We start from the raw sequence: 17,772 nt of genomic DNA, 5'->3' as shown, positions 1-17,772 counted from the left end.
ATTACTCCAACCCATTCTCGATTCTCATGCAATTATCATCATCATCTGAGTTACCATGACATTCTGACAAGCAACATTCATTAGTCATCATGCACTAAGTTCGTCAACCATTCGACTAACCAGATTTGACAATGAGTAAAGTCTGACACTGATCCCGCATTTGATTGATTTTGTGATTGTCATTGATATTGCTCATTCAAAAATATCAAATGAAAGTATAAAATAAAGCATGGGGGGGGTGAAGCATGACCAAATGAAAATTTGATTACAAGGAACCAACATCAAAATGAAACTGTTGGGTTAATTGTGAAGAGCCTGTACTACAATGTAATAACACTTCACAAGCTCTTCAGCACATCGATATTAAAAATGTGTCTCTCAATCAAAAAGTCACCAGTGTAACATGATTATAAGCTGTGTGAGCACTGCCTTCAATCAATTGCTGTTCCCTGTATTGCGATTCACAGATGTCCAGATGATGGGTGTGAGCCCATTTCAGCAGCCAATTACATCATAAAGCCTCAGGATTACTCCGGGCGGAATTTTCCAAGTGTCAGGTTCTGACTGAACACTGGGCTGTTTCTCTGCGGAGAAAGAGGCAGGTTTTCCGTCAAGATCTTCCCACAGTTTGCCATGTTAAAGCAGGGAGGTGTGTTTTGCTCCATCACTGTGAGGGGCAGTGCCAAAAGACACCTGCAAGCTAGGCTCCAGAGATCAGGGGCGCCCTTTTGGGTGCCTCTCTCAAATTCACGTTAAAGGACCCCTCACCCCCACCTCCCCGCCCCCCCTGACCCCACCACCCACACCAACCCACCTTCAAACTCCGGGATTGGGGCATTGGCGCTCACCCGACATGGCCCCTCTCCCACCGTCCCCCCTAACGTGAAGCAAATCCCTGCTATGGGGATGCCTATGGGCCCTGCCCCTTCTGGCCCCACCCCTTGGCACTGACAACCTTGCAGTGTCAAAGTGCCAGGGGCAGTGCCTGCCCTTGAATATCCAGGGAGGTACACTGGGCTCCGAGCCTCCAGCATGGTCACCATTTTTGGAGACCAGTAGTGACTCCCGTTAGTGTTATGTTACGTCATGATAACAGGTGGGAACATATGATGTTCCTTGAAGATGTGGCGTTAAGCTGTTTTAACATACTTAAATAAATGGCAATCATATTCTTGCCCTTTGCTGGGCGTGAACCTGATGACATTGCTGGTGGGGGTTTGGGGGCGGGGTGGGGCAGGAGGTGGAAAATCACAAACTGAGATCTCCCCAGCGCAAAGTCCGGTCTGCCCCTCTCGCAAGAGCTTCTGGCCATAATGGGATTTGTGCTTGCATCAAATGGTGATAGAAGATTGCTCCCTCCATCTTGATTTCACTCTCACTTGCCTGCAAATACTGCTGTCACTAATTTTTTCAATAACACACATGGACTCTTCATCATTCATCAAAGCATCTAATTTCTGATGTGAAAGAGCGTCCAGTCCAATCAGAAGAACAAGGATCAAGGGCCACTTCATGCTGAAAAATAAAACAGTACGTTCACTCTGTTAGATCTTGTGAAACATGAGGTTGTTTCTGTAGTTTTAAAGTTCCTTCATTGCAAGTAAAGACTATTACATGTTCATATTAGAATCTGAAATTTGACCCTTAGTTTCAATGGACTTAATAACCATTAGAATTAAATAATTAGCCATTTGCGAGCCAACTACGGACATCACGTTACGCACTTAAACAGAAACAAGAGTTTTCAACAACAAAAGAATGCTTATTTTCCTCTCAACAGTCCCAAAAATATTTCTGCTTTTTCTTGTCCTGTTTTTCCTTTGAACTACTGACTTTCTTACTTCATCTCCACATCATTTCTTACTTGAGACAGCTTTTGGGACAGTCTGACCAAGGATCATTTTCTAGCCAACTCACTGATTCATAACCTGACTATATTTGTAGTTGGCATAGTGGTTAGCACTGCTGCATCACAACGCTCAGAATCAGGTTCATTTCCGGCCTCGGGTGACTGTGTGGGGTTTACACGTTGTCCCTGTGTCTGCCTGGGTTTCCTCAGGTTGCTCCAGTTTCCAACCACAGTCCAAAGATGTGCGAATTAGGTTGATTGCCATGCAAAATTGTCCCTTAGTGTCAGAGGGATTGGCAGGGTAAATACATGGGGTAATGAGTATAGGGCCTGGGTAGGATTGTTGGCAGTGCAGTCTTGATGGGCCGAATGGCCTCCTTCTGCACTAAAGGGATTCTGTTATTCAAATCGTGACAATTCAAAATTCTAAGAATTACACTGACCCATCATGTGGCCATTCATTGTTCAATGTTTGATGGACAAGGATCTGAACTGTTGTAACTAAAGGCAGGCAGGCAGGCAGGTGGATAAATATTTGCTCAGTTTCAATTTCAATCACATGGTCCATACTTTACAACAGGTTTGTCCATACATAGAAACGTAAAGCAAGAGTGGGCTATATGGCCCTTCGCGCCTACTCTGCCATTCGTTATGATCTTCCAACTCAGTAGCCTGATCCCGCCTTCCCCCATATCCTTTCATCCCTTTAGCCCCAAGAGCTATATCTAATTGCTTCTTAAAATCACACAACATTTTGGCCTCAATTACTTTCTGTGGTAGGTGAAAAAATTCATCCTCACCTCAGTCGTACAAGTTTTATCCCCTTATCCTCAAACTATGACCTCTAGTTCTGGACTCCCCCACCACTGGGAACATTTTTTCTGAATCTACCCTGTGTAATCCTGTTAAAATTTTATAAGTTTCTATGAGATCCCGTCTCACTCTTCTAAACTCCAATGAATATAATCCTAACCGATTTAGTCTCTCCTCAGATGACAGACCTGCCATCCCAGGAATCAACCTGGTAAACTTTCGCTGCACTCCCTCTACACAAGGACATCCTTCCTCAGATAAGGACACCAAAACTGCACACAATACTCCAGGTGTGGCCTCACCCATGCCCGATACAATTGCAGCAAAACATCCCTATTCCTTTACTCAAATCCTCTCGCTATGAAGGCCAAGATACCATTTGCCTTCTTTACTGCCTGCTGTAAACCTGCAAGTTTACTTTCAACAACTGATGCACAAGGACACCAAGGTCTCACTGAATATGCACCTCCCCCAATTTACACCCATTAAAATAATAATCTGCCTCCTATTTCGGCTACCTAAGCAGATAACCTCACATTTATCCCCACTTTACAGCTGTATCTGCCATGCAAATGCCCATTCACTCAGTCTGTCCAAATCACACTGAAGCATCTCTGCATCCTCCTCACAGTTCACTTTGTACCATCTGCAAATTTGGAGATAATACATTGAGTCCCCTCATCCAAATCATTCATATATAATGTTAACAGTTGGGATCCGAGCACAGAATCCCTGTGATATCCCACGAGTCACTGCTTGCCAATCAGAAAAAGACCCATTTATGCCAACTCTTTGCTTGCTTTCTGCAAACCAACTTTCCATCCATCTCAAGACACTATCCATAATCCCATGCACTTGAACTTTACATAGTAATCTGCTACGTAAGACCTTGTCGAAAGCCCTTTGAAAGTCTAAATAAGGCACATACACCGGTTCCTGGTCAGCTCTACTTGCTACATCTTCAATGAATTTCAGTAGATTTGTCAACATGATTTCCCTCTCATAAACCCATGCTGGCTTTTCTGACAATACGATTGCTTTCCAAATGCTGTGCAATGAAAACCTTGATAATGGACTCGAGCAACTTCCCTACTTATCAATGTCAGGCTCACTGGTCTATGGTTCCCTGTTTTCTCTCTCCCTCCCTTTTGGAAAAGCAGGCCTACATTGGCTACTCTCTAATCTGTAGAAACCACTTCACAGTCCAAAGAATTTTGGAAAATGACCACCAATGCATCTCTTCACATGCCAGGGGACACTTTTCAAAATCTTTGTCAAAGGTCCGTTGACCAAATTTAAGAAAGAAAATGTCTGGCACAACGTTAAACAAATTCCAAAAAAATCTGAGGTACGAAAAGGAACAATGTGCTGAGCAGATAGAAAATCAATGATTCATAAACAAAGGTGAGTATTAGAGTGTGATCGGGTGAGAGTGTGTGTGTGTGTCTGTGTCAGGCTCACTCGCAGTCTCAGGGTGCTCACTCACTGTGAAACGGGATCAGAGCATATGATGGCGCGAAGACTGTTCTTTCTCTCTTCCTCTCATGAGCTCTCTAATCCCCCACACCCACACTTTCCAGCCCATGCCTCCCCTCTCCGCCCTCACGCTCCCTCTTCTACCCACGCATTCCCTCCCCCACCCATGCACTGTCTCTCTCTCTCTCTCAGATGCCCATGCACACCTTGAGCCATCCTCACACACCCCCTGCCCCATCCTCGCACCCACTTCCCTTTGTCTTCACACCCTCCTCCCCGTCCTTGCACCCTTCTCCCCAATACTTGCATTCCCCCGCTCCATCTTCACACCTTCTCTGCCAAGTTCCCCATCCTCGCACCCCCTCTCCCCGATCCTCGCATCCCCCTCTCCTCTTCGTCCTCGCTCCCCCAGAGATCCAGAGGCCTTGAAGGCTGCAATGCAGCCCAAATTGGACAAGCTTCCTTTAAAACTTTTGGACTCAAGTCAAATTCACTGTTCCTAGTTTTTCAGACAGCAGATGATGATTTTACTGTTGTCCACTTCACCCATCTCTTGTTTATTCATTTCCTACTCCATCCCTTGCCACAGCATCCCTTTGTTCATTTAATCTGTCTGGTCTTCACGTAATCATAGACCGTATTTGATTCTTCTCCCACACCCCCAACTTTTCCCAGCCTCCCCACCTACTAAAAGCCTACTGAGCTGAAAACCTGCTGAGCTGATGTTACATGTGTAACGTTTACCACCTCAGGCAAAATGTCACGAATGCGAAACGTCACCTGTTTCTCTCTCCATAGATGCTGCCTGCCTGTTGAGGATTTCAGACATGTTCTATTTATATTTGCAGCATCTGCAGTGGTTTGCCTTTTTGATCACAACAATGCCTGGCTCTGTCCAAATTGAAATTCTGGCTATGATTATAGTGTCTCACTATGTGCCGTGGCCAGTTATGTCCCTCATCTCGTGTCCTTGCTCTTCCTACAAGTATGTTAGCTTGGTGATCCAATCCAAGCCACAGGATCACTGCAGCTAGTGGTGCCAATCTTGTGTTGCTCCAACTTGTGTCAACGACTGTGCTCTCCAAATAGCACGAAGCTGAAGCATTCACCTTTGCTCAAACCAAGTGTGTGGTTTGATGTCAAGTAGTGTGATGGTCATGGCTTCACAATCAGTTTCTGGAGCTGCCAGTTACGGAAAGGAAAATCCTCAACCATGGTTGCTTTCCGAAACATTATCCATCAAAAAAGTACTTCATTGGTTGTGAAGCACCATGGGATGTCATGTGGTCATAAAGGACACCTTTATCTTATTTCTAACTCCTGCTCCATGCAGACAAATTAAATGAGAACCAAATCAAGTATGGGTAACATCTCTTCTACCTTTAGAGAAGTGTTGGAAAATCGGAAATAATGAAAAATCAATGTTATCTCAATTAGGGTGCTTTATTCATTTTCTTTTAAATTTTCCACATCTAAGTTGACAAGCATCATCGTCAGCAGTGATAATTCATAACATTTCATCAAATCATAGCCTTTGTCAAAATAATATTGCACATGCAATTTGACAACATTGAAACTTATTTCACTTCAACTGTAGGGTAATATTACATCTTGCATGGAATAACATTGCAGACTCATTCCTCAAATTCATTCCCTTCCTAATGTCAGGTGAAGCTAATTTCATTCCTCCTGTCAACAACTCATTACAGTCCTTCATTTCCGTTTCCCCTCAAATCATACTCAGTTGTTTTATTTGTATGTTGCCTGGAGCTATATATCATACCTCTCAAATGTTTCTCTCAAATTATCACTCACAATCTTTGTTTCCCACATCAATTTGTTTCACGACCATGACGGCTACTTCTATTAACCAGATTAAAGAATGTTATGCCGACAATATAGATTCAATAAATTAACAGTAAACTTGGGAATTGTATGCACGTACAAGTTATAATCAAACTTCAAAGTAGTTTGAATAACTATCTTAATTGCCCGATATCCACTCTTGGAGTTTCTAAGGCCTCCAGACCCCTCTAACTGACAGCAGTATAATACTGTCCTTTCTCCTATCCTGTCGTAAATGAAATTTAAATCCAAACAGGAGACATCATTATGATAAGCTTTCGCATTCCTGTTCATTTTGAAAGGTTTATGTACTTGGTTGTCTACCTTTGAAACATACAGTGAAAAATATGGGAATTATTAGAAAATAATTACAGATTAGAAAGATCATTTGGTTCATATTAATTCATCCATCCAGAAACGTTTTACAAAGAATTATACAATCTTACAGCCCATTAATCCTGTGCCGTCAAAAGAGTTACCTAATAAGTTCTAAGTTCCCAGTCTTGCCCAGTAGCCTTGTGAATTTTTCCTTTTCATAAAAATATCCAATTCATTTCAAAAAGTTGTTGAAAATTGTTCTCACTACCCTTTCGGACAGTGCATTCCAAATCATGTCTATTCACTATGTAAGATGTTTCATCTATCTCTGCTTATTTTGCTAATTATAACTGATCGACACGGTGATACAGTGGTTAGCACTGACGCCTCACAGCGCCAGGAACTTGGGTTCAATTCCAGCCTTGGGTGCCTGTCTGCGTGCAGTTTGCACATTCTCCCCTTGTCTGCGTGGGTTTCCGCCAGGTACTCCAGTTTCCTCCCACATTCCAAAGATGTGCGGGTTAGGCGGATTGGCCACACTAAATTACCCCATAGTTTCAGAGGGATGAGCAGGGTAAATATGTGGGGTTACAGGGATAGGGCTTGTGTGGGATTGATGTCGGTGCAGGCTCGATGGGCCGAATGGTCTCCTGCACTGTAAGGATTCAATGATTCTATCTTTAATCTGAATCCTCTGATTACTAACATTGCAGAGAAGGGTGAACAATAACACACATTGGAACGGAGGTTGTCCCCATATACGTTCAAGTCTGCATCCTCCGGACTTCAGGAAACAGTAATGAGGACCGTAAGTCGCTGAGCAGAGACTGATAGCCAAGTTCCGCACACATGAGGACGGCCTAAACGGGGATGTTGGGTTTATGTCACACTATCAGTAACCCCCATAGCTTGCCTCCTGGACTTGCAGAATCTCACTGGCTATCCTGTCTGGAGACAATACACATCTCTTTAACCTGTGCTTAATGCTCTCTCCACTCACATTGTCTGTACCTTTAAGACTTGATCAGCTGTAAAGAATCGCATTCCAACCATTATTCTGTAAATTGAGTTTGTGTCTCTGTGTGCCCTGTTTATGAGCAGATTTCCCACTCCACCTGACGAAGGAGCAGCACACTCTGAAAGCTAGTGGCGTTTGCGACCAAATAAACCTGTTGGACTTTAACCTGGTGTTGTTAGACTTCTTACGGAGGGTACAGTGACAGCTGTGACGTATCTTTGATGCATGGCTCCAAGGTGTTTCCCTGCTCAGGTCTGCGGTTTCCAGAGGATGGTCCAGGCTGCTCAATCGATTGACTTGCAAGGGAAGCAAGATGGCATCAGTGCGTGACAGGACCATAAGGATAGAAAATGAACTTCTATGAGGCTGGCACCATGGCTGGATGTGTTGATGGTTCTCACTGTCTCTTGCTCTCACCATTCCCTCAGCACAGGTGCGGCTCTGCTCCTCCCCAGCCAACTCAAGGATTCTTTCCTCAAATGCAGTGAGGGTCTTCAGCCTGCACATCACACCAGCCAGTTAAGTGGCTGGGAGTGAGATCACCGTGTAATTAAGATGGGTGCATTAAGGGGTTCAAGTGGACATCTGGCTGCACAAAGATCATTCATCTTCTTCCTGCACTAGATCACCATCCTCTTGTACAGCGAGCCGGTGCTCACTATCACTGCCACCACCTCCCACACGGGGTTTGGTCACCTTGCTGGCAGGCCATCGGCCCGTTTGAGGGTCAAGGTTGTCACACCTCCGCTCCACCCCATCTCGCATCTTGGTGAGAGGTCCCTTTGAGTCCTCCTGGCTGCCATCCCCCCTGTCGCCCCCCCCCCCCCCCCCCACCGCCCCTTGAACTTGGAACAAATGCTGGGGAGTCATTTAAACTGTACTAATTCCAGGCAGCAAATCAGAGGCAGGCCTCCACAAGCACAGTGTGAAACTCGTGAAAACGTTTTTCCAAGTGGCTGAATATGTGGCGATTTTTCTCGCCTACAACGGCAGCAGAATTCTCTCTGGTTTTCTCACTGAAATCAACACGGTGGAAAACTGGAAAATTGCACCCTGTGGTAAACCACTGTTAGTTAGTATTTATCATTACCTGTATATGTGGCACATCCCTGTCGGTTCTGCCCAAGACTCCTCCCCCTCGTCCGGGTGTAAAGGCGGTGGCTCCTCCCCCTAACCTTCAGTACAGACCAGATCACCGACAGGGATGGCTCCAAGTTCTTGCTAATAAAAGCCTATTTGTTTTGCTCACAACTAGTCTCGACTCGATTGATAGTGCATCAATTTTATTAGCAAGTTTTTTTTTAAATGGAGCAGTTACTAAAACCCGAAAGGCTGAATCTGGACCCGCAAGCTGCTGGAGCGTCAAACACGTTTGATCACTGGCTGCAATGCTTCGAAGATTACATCGAAGCCTCCACTGCCAGCAGTACAGATGCTGGCAAACTACGGGTGCTCCGCGGCCGGGTAAGCGACGTAGTATATGCTACGATCAGAGACGCGGAAAATTATACGGCCGCTATCGAAATTTTAAAGGGCCTGTATAATAAACAGCCTAATGAAGTCCACGCGAGACACCTTCTCGCTACGCGCAGACGGCAGCCAGGTGAATCAGTTGACCAGTTCCTGCGCGCGTTGAGACTGCTTGCCCAGAACTGCAACTGTAGGTCTGTGACTGCCACCCAATATACAGAGGACTTAATCAGGGATGCCTTTGTCACGGGCATCGGAACTACTTATATCCAGCAACGGCTGCTGGAACATGGTGCGCTGGACTTAAAGAAAACGGTGCAACTGGCTGAATCCTTGGAGGTGACCTCACAATACCTCGAAGCCTACACACCTGACCACATGGGCGCATTGTGGACACCGCAGCCGTTATCTGTGGTGGTTAACCACAGTTAGTTAGTATTTATCATTACCTGTATATGTGGCACATCCCTGTCGGTTCCGCCCCAAGACTCCTCCCCCTGGTCCGGGTATAAAGGCGGTGGCTCCTCCCCCTAACCTTCAGTACAGACCAGATCACCGACAGGGATGGCTCCAAGTTCTTGCTAATAAAAGCCTATTTGTCCTGCTCGCAACTAGTCTTGACTCGATTGATAGTGCATCACACCCAAAGTGTAGGACAGGGCAGTTTGGACTGCTGTTCATTAGGAGGCAATGACAAGTATCTCAATGGACACTTCGAAGGGTGTTAAAAGAGGTACAGCAAGAAACCGTAGGCTTATCTAAGAGGATGACAGGCTTGGCAAGGCAGCAAAAAGTAGGAAGGTCAAGGACTGTTAAATGGTTGTGATCAGGAGGGCAACACACCCGCAAGTGGAAAAAAATGAAAGAAGCATGACAACAGCAGCCGGGGAGCGGGGTGAAGAGAAGAGGTTAAAAGTGGGTAAAGAGAAAAAGTGAACACAGAAGTGATGGCGAATTCTCTGTTCATCATGGACTCAAAACTTTAACTGTGTTTCTCTCTCCAAAGATGCTGCCAGAGCTGCTGTTTATCCAGCACTTGCTGTTTTTATCTCAGAAGAGATGGCCTTGACTCCAAAGCAACAGCCAAAATGCAAATGGACACAAACACTGATTGCTTTTCCAACGATTTTGAGGTTGTGCTGATTGATTTAGAGGACACACAATTACAAACAAATTGCAACATGGGACATGTTTGGGTTTGTGAGCAACAAAATGTACTTAATTTTGAAATAATCTTTGGCTGTCATGTTTGACCATTCAGAAAGATGCTGACTTCAAGTGTACAGTGTGTTCAGTACAGTGATCACCAAAATTCAAGAACTGTTATCTTCTCCTTGATTTTCAATTGCCAGTCTCTGCAGCTGGAGAAATATCAATCTTCAAAACAACTAACTAAATGCTGTTTTTTTTTCCCACGTGCGCTTTGGAAGGAAGAATTTGCCAGAAACAGGGACATGAGGAATTTTTTGGACAGCTTCAAACTGGATAGCTCCAGGTTCCTGTTACATGTAAGCAGTGGGAATCCAGGGGTGAAACCAAGATCAGACAAAGAAGCGAGCCCAATTGCACTTGGGGTGTGCTGGCACGCCAATCATGGTTCATGGTTGCCCAAATTTAGATAGGGTAAAGGATCAGGATAGCGAATTAGGTTCATCTGAGGCTTTTCAAAGCCATTTCGGCCTTTTGGCTAAGATGAAACGTTAGATCAAGCTTAGGAGATGGTGCAATGCCTCATCCTGTCAGCCTGGATCTTGTTTGTCCCTCCCGTGGGGACCATGATTGGATTTGATCTGAATTGGGCTTTTTGATTAAAAAAGAAGTACTGTAAGGCACCAAAAAAATAATAAGCAGTGAGAGTCTAACGTCTTGGTTCAAGATGCAACCATATAAATTGGGGAGGCAATGGCCTCATGGTATTATCGCTAGCCGATAAATCCTGAAACTCAGCTAATATTCTGGGGATCCGGATTCGAATCCCGCCACGGTCGATGGTAGAATTTGAATTCAATAAAAATATCTGGAATGAAGAATCTACTGATGACCATGAAACCATTGTCAATTGTCGGAAAAACCCATCTGGTTCACTCATGTCCTTTTGGGAAGGAAATCTGTTGTCCATACCCAGTCTGGTCTACACGTGACTCCAGAACCACAGCAATGTGGTTGACTCTCAACTGCCCTCCAAGTGCAACTGGGCAATAAATGCTGGCCTGCTGGCGACACCCATGTCCCATGAATGAACAAAAAAAATCATGAGAATTTCAGGGACCTGAAGTGTAACTCTGGCAGCTGGTACCTCGTGCAGTAAATACATTTGTTGAGTTGTTTTACATGATTAAATGAGTTGTCAACATTTAGGAAATGGCAGCTAAGTGCTTTGATCATCAAAAATGAGTGACGAACTATGACGTATTGGCCAAATCTGATTCATATGGACTTATAGAATCATAGAGGTTTATAGCATGGAAACAGGCCCTTCGGCCCAACTTGTCCATGCCGCCTTTTTTTTTAAACCCCTAAGATAATCCCAATTGCCCGCATTTGTCCCTCGATACCCATCTTACCCATGTAACTCTCCAAACGTTTTTTAAAAGACAAAATTGTACCCGCCTCTACTACTACCTCTGGCAGCTCGTTCCAGACACTCACGACCGTCTGTGTGAAAAGACTGCCCCTCTGGACACTTTTGTATCTCTCCCCTATCACGTTAAACCTATGCCCTCTAATTTTACACTCCCCTACCTTTGGCAAAAGATATTGACTATCTGGCTGGTCTATGCCCCTCATTATTTTATAGACCTCTAAAAGATCACCCCTCAGCCTCCTACGCTGCAAAGAAAAAAGTCCCAGTCTATCCAGCCTCTCTTATAACTCAAACCATCAAGTCCCGGTAGCATCCTAGTAAATCTGTTCTGCACTCTTTCTCGTTTAATGTCCTTTCTATAACAGGGTGACCAGAACTGTACATAGTACTTAAAATGACAATGAGCAATAACAACAATAACAATCACAATTTGTATTTGTATGGCACTTTTAACGTCCCAAGGTGCTTTCGAGGAGCTTTAGGTTTTACCACTGAGCCGCAATAGACAGATATTCAGACAAGATCAGGGCCGGAATTTTCTGGTTGTTCATGCTGTCGGCAAGCACAGAGAATTTGGCACCAGTGTGAACAGGCAGAAAATCCCTGCCTAGTTTTAAAGGTACGTCATCAAGGGAGAAAGGGGCAGAAAGAATGGAGATGTTTAGGCACAGAATTCCAAAGCTCAGAGTGCCATTTGGCCCATCGAGCCTGCACCGACAACAATCCCACCCAGGTCCTATCCCCATAGCCTCACATATTTACTCTCCTAATCCCCCTGACATTAAGGGGCAATTTATCGTGGCCAATCAACCTAACCCGCGCGTCTCTGTTCTAGTTGGTTTCCTCCAGGTGAGATCTTAAATTGAGATCACGCTTAATCTCTCAGGTCGACAGGCACTATTTCAAAGATAAAAGCAGAACTGTGGGGGTTGCAGAAATCTGAAACAGAAACAGAAGGAGAGTCACTCACACAGACTCGAAACGCTAACCCTGTTTTCCAAGCCCACAGATGCCGCCAGACCTGATGCCGTTTGTGGGTCTTTCTTTTGCCTTGCTAATTCAAAAAGGACCTGGGAGAGTCTGCCCCAGATGTCCAGGCCAACATTTACACACCCCGGACATTCTCCCTTCCACCTTCTTCTGTCAGGAAAAAGATACAAAAGTCTGAGAACATGTACCAATCGACTCAAGAACAAGAACAAGTCTTTACAGGTACAGACAGTGCATGTGGAGAGAGAGATAGTCACAGGTTAAAGAGCTACCTGTAAAGACGTGATTACCTGAAAAGACTCGCATTCCAACCATTATCTTGCAATTGTGTCTTTGCCCATATATGCCGTGTTTGTGAAACCGACCTCTCCACTCACCTGATGAAGGAGCAGCGCTCCGAAATCTCGTGATTCCAAATAATGTTGGACTTTAACCTGGTGTTGTGAGACTTCTTTATTTTTGAGCGTGTGGAGTATTTGGCTCCCGGCGGAGGGGAAGGGATGGGGAGGCTCAGGTTACAGAGCTGGCCGTCTCTCTCGGAATAACTTACCCTGAAATAACTCTGACCTTTCCTGACTCTATCTGGCTGGCATGATGTGGAGATGCCGGCGCTGGACTGGGGTAAACACAGCAAGAAGTCTCACAACACCAGGTTAAAGTCCAACAGGTTTATTTGGTAGCAAAAGCCACTAGCTTTTGGAGCACTCGCTGCTCCTTCGTCAGGTGAGTGGGAGTTCTGTTCACAAACAGGGCAAAAAAGACACAAACTCAATTTACAAAATAATGGTTGGAATGTGAGTCTTTACAGGTAATCAAGTCTTAAAGGTACAGACAATGTGAGTGGAGAGAGCGTTAAGCACAGGTTAAAGAGATGTGTATTGTCTCCAGACAGGACAGTTAGTGACATTTTGCAAGCCCAGGCAAGTCGTGGGGGTTACAGATAGTGTGACATGAACCCAAGATCCCAGTTGAAGCCGTCCTCATGTGTGCGGAACTTGGCTATCAGTCTCTGCTCAGTGACTCTGTGTTGTCGTGTGTCGTGAAGGCCGCCTTGGAGAACGCTTACCCGAAGATCAGAGGCCGAATGCCCGTGACCGCTGAAGTGTTCCCCAACAGGAAGGGAACACTCTTGCCTGGTGATTGTCGAGCGGTGTTCATTCATCCATTGTCGTAGCGTCTGCATGGTCTCCCCAATGTACCATGCCTCGGGACATCCTTTCCTGCAGCGTATCAGGGAGACAACGTTGGCCGAGTTGCAAGAGTATGTACCGTGTACCTGGTGGATGGTGTTCTCACGTGAGATGATGGCATCCGTGTTGATGATCCGGCACGTCTTGCAGAGGTTGCTGTGGCAGGGTTGTGCGGTGTCGTGGTCACTGTTCTTTAAGACTTGATTACCTGTAAAGACTCGCAACCATCATTTTGTAAATTGAGTTTGTGTCTTTATATGCCCTGTTTGTGAACAGAACTCCCACTCACCTGACGAAGGAGCAGCGCTCCGAAAGCTAGTGGCTTTTGCTACCAAATAAACCTGTTGGACTTTAACCTGGTGTTGTGAGACTTCTTGCTCTATCTGGTTGGAGCAGCTCCCACACGTTGACCGCTGACCAACAAGTGAAAAACACAACCAGACGAGCAATCGAGACGCCGCAACACACGAGGCCAGGGTGCGGGAAAAATGGGATTAGAATAGATCGGTGCCCGACGGCTGGCAACGACACGATGGGCCGAAGAGCCTCATTCCGCGCAGTAAAGCTATTATAACTCCACCGGCTGTATACTTTGGCAGGGACACCAGATAAAAGGGTAACACACTGACCTTGATGGCATGTTTATTTTAAACAAAACTGAGAATGAAGAATTAATTAAATAAATACAAATAAATCCAGAAATAAAAACCACCCCCCCCCCCCCCCCCACCTCCGACATAACATGCTCACAAGCTGTGAACTGAGGGGGTTTTAATGAAGGAACTGACCTCCTTGTTTGGGTTTTCGAACCTTGTTTTCAAAACTGAGATGCAATTGACAGCAATGGGGATTACAACAACAACTGGCGCGAAGCGGGGCCGGCACGGCGAACGGAATCAGAGGGGAAAATCGCGCTTTCCTCGCCGTCCCCCCCACCACCAGAAGGCCACTTTACCTCATGATTTTTCCCGCACTATCCGGTCAGGGCCGAGCCGCCGAGGAGCAGCGGAGATTTTTTTTGCCGCTATATTTTTTTTTAAAATTCGACTTCAACCGCCCGGGCTCGCGCCCTAACTCAGCCCCAACCGACAGCCCAGCGGCCCGCCCCCTTTCCCCATCCCCGCCCTCCCATTGGCCCCGGCGCCCGGCCCCGGCCTCGCCCATTGGCCCAAGTCCACGTCCATCATCCGGTCGCCCCTCCCCCTACCCCCTTCTGACCTCCCCTGGCCACAGGAGCCAAGAGAGGAGGGACCCCAGCCACCCACCCACCCCCAGGCAGGGAAGACAGTGGCCATTCAGCCCATCCAGTCTGCACCCATTCTCTGGACAGAACATCCCATCGCCCCCCCCCCCCCCAACCTCCCCACCGGCAGGGCAGACAGAGGCCATCCAGCCCATCCAGTCTGCACCCACTCTCCATCAGAGCATCCCACTGCCCCCCCCCGCCCCCGAGGGCAGACAGAGGCCATTCAGCCCTTCCAGTCTGCACCCACTCTCCCACAGAACATACCACTGCCCCACGCCCCCGAGGGCAGACAGAGGCCATTCAGCCCATCCAGTCTGCACCCACTCTCTGACAGAATATCCCACCGCCCCCCCCTCCCACCGCGCCCCGCCCCAGCAGGGAGGACAGTGGCCATTCAGCCCGCCACCGGCAGGGAGGACAGTGGCCATTCAGCCCATCCAGTCTGCACACACTCTCCAACAGAACATCTCACCGCCCCCAACCCCCTCCCCGCAGGGCAGACAGAGGCCATTCAGCCCATCCAGGCTGCACCCACTCTCCAACAGAACATCCCACCAGCCCCACCAATCCCTTCCCTATCCCCCGTAACCTCACAAGCATGGCCAATCCACCCAACCCACATATTTGTTTTATACATTATACATTATACATGGGTGTCGCTGGCTAGGCCAGCATTTGTTGCCCATCCCTAGTTGCCCCTTGAGAAGGTGGTGGTGAGCTGCCTTCTTGAATCGCTGCAGTCCATGTTCTGTGGGTTGATCCACAATGCCGTTAGGGAGGGAATTCCAGGATTTTGACCCAGCGACTGCGAAGGAACGCCGACATATTTCCAAGTCAGGATGGTGAGTGGCTTGGAGGGGAACTTGCAGTTGGTGGTGTTCCCATTTATCTGCTGCCCTTGTCCTTCTAGATGGAAGTGGTTGTGGGTTTGGAAGGTGCTGTCTAAGGATCTTTGGTGAATTGCTGCAGTGCATCTTATAGATAGTACACACTGCTGCTACTGAGCGTCGGTGGTGGAGAGATTGAATGTTTGTGGATATGGTGTCAATCAAGCGGGTTGCTTTATCCTGGATGGTGTCGAGCTCCTTGAGTGTTGTTGGAGCTGCGCCCATCCAGGAAAGTGGGGAGTATTCCATCACACTCCTGACATATCTTTGGACACTAAGGGGCAATTTACTCTGGCCAATCCACCCAACCCGCACATCTTTGGACACGAAGGAGCAATTTAACATGGCCAATCCATCCAGCCCACACATCCATAGGCACTAAGGGGCAATTTAACATGGCCAATCCATCCAGCCCACACATCCATAGGCACTAAGGGGCAATTTAACATGGTCAATCCACCTAACCCACACATCTTTGGACAGTAAGTGACAATTTAGGTAAAGGCAAATTACTGCGGATGCTGGAATCTAAAACAAGAACAGAATATGCTGGAAAATCTCGGCAGGTCTGACAATATCTGTGGACAGAGAACAGAGCCAATGTTTTGAGTCTGGATGATTCCTTCGTCGGAGCTGAAAACAAGGAAAATTGGACAAGATTTATACTGTGAGGGTGAGGGAGGGGAAGTGGGGGAGGGGGGCTGTAATTGATAGGACTGGCATAGACAAAAAGGCCAAGGGAATGTAAATGGTGATGATAAAGGCTGAGAATGGTGCGAAGAGCAATTTAGCGTGGGCAATCCACCTAACCAACAGGTGGGAGGAAACCAGAATCAAGGCCGGAATCAAGCCCAAGTCCCTGGCGTTGTAAGGCAGCAGCGCTCGCCACTGCACCACTGTGCCGCCTGAAGTGGGGTGTCTTGGGCTTGCAGACCATGTTGAGGCAGTTACAGCTGAGTTTGGGCTGGCCATGCACAATGGCTGGAAAGCCTGGAATTCCACCAAACACCCCAGATGCCGACAAACATTTTCATCTTCTCCTCAGAGGACAAACAAAATACTCCAGCAGAACTTTGCCAGTGAATTGTCTGGCAGCTTTCCCCACACAGGCAATTGTCACAGTATATTCAATGGGCCGAATGGCCTCCTCCTGTGCCCTCATAACTGTGATTGTCTGAAGGGAGTGCTGCACTGTCAGAGCTGCCACATCTTTCAGGGCTTGCAATCTTAGCTGCAAGTAACAGATCCCACAGCCATGATTTTGGAGTAGAGCGGGAGTATATTCTTCCCACCCAGCGTCCTGACCAATATTTATCATTCTACAGACAGCACTGAAAAATCTAATTGTCTGGCAGCGATTTTGCTTGTAGGAACTTGCTGCACCCAAACTAGCCGCCACTTCACCCACATTACAGCAGTGACGATGCACCAAAAGTACTTCATTGGCTGTGTGAAGCTCTTTGGGACCTTCCTACGGTTGTGAAAGGCACATTAAAATGCCAGCCTTTCTCCTTCTCAATTTCTCCTCACAGAAGAACCTGCTCTCATGAACAAGGAACAGGAGTGAGCCATTCAGCCCCTCAAGCCTGCTCCGCCATTTTAATAAGATCACGATTATTACATGATGGTTAATTCAAATCTGTATCCCTCCTAGCTCCCACCAGTCACCTGTCACCCCCTTGTTTGCCAAGAATCTATCTACTTCTACCTTAAAAAGATTCAAGGACTCTGCATCCACTGCCTTTTAGGGTAGAGAGTTCCAAAGACTCATGATCCTCTGAGTGACAAGTACACGATGTGCCTGTTTTTTGGTGAAACCTACATGATCGAAATTTAAACAATGGATGTATACGGGTGAAACATGGTATAAATATGTGCAGTTTATCTGTAAGCAGCAGAGTCTGCTTCAGAGGCCTATCTCTGAAGTACTGGTCTCCCTGCAGATGCTTGAAGAAGGTAATCAGAACCTGTTCTGAGTCTCCTGTGGTTAGTTCATAAGAAATCAGCGAAAACAATACAGGCAACAGAATCCATGTGCACTGACCAGAAGGTCAACAATAATTCATATGTTTCATATATGGGGCGG

At 46.6% G+C, this 17,772-nt stretch overlaps 1 protein-coding gene across 22 annotated transcripts in view; it reads right to left on the bottom strand.

Moving 5' to 3' along the window:
- pebp4 (phosphatidylethanolamine binding protein 4) overlaps positions 1–14,654 on the bottom strand; it is a 420,175-nt gene extending 405,521 nt beyond the window's left edge. For 4 of the 22 annotated variants that reach the window (XM_078239622.1, XM_078239641.1, XM_078239619.1 and 1 more), the window contains exons 1-3: positions 14,509–14,654; positions 13,430–13,761; positions 1,384–1,515 (exon numbers count right to left, since the gene is read on the bottom strand). In XM_078239622.1, the coding sequence (XP_078095748.1) occupies positions 1,384–1,515; positions 13,430–13,521 (224 nt within the window). In that variant the 5' untranslated portion in view covers positions 13,522–13,761; positions 14,509–14,654. The other 18 variants (XM_078239634.1, XM_078239642.1, XM_078239627.1 and 15 more) reach the window with 14 other exon arrangements.
- Between the last annotated feature and the right edge of the window lie 3,118 nt (positions 14,655–17,772).

The sequence above is a fragment of the Mustelus asterias genome, chromosome 22, assembly GCF_964213995.1.
Source record: "Mustelus asterias chromosome 22, sMusAst1.hap1.1, whole genome shotgun sequence".
Classification (NCBI taxonomy): Eukaryota; Metazoa; Chordata; class Chondrichthyes; order Carcharhiniformes; family Triakidae; genus Mustelus; species Mustelus asterias.
The sequence above is the reverse complement of the archived record's forward strand: the minus strand, read 5'-3'. Positions and strand labels throughout refer to the sequence as shown.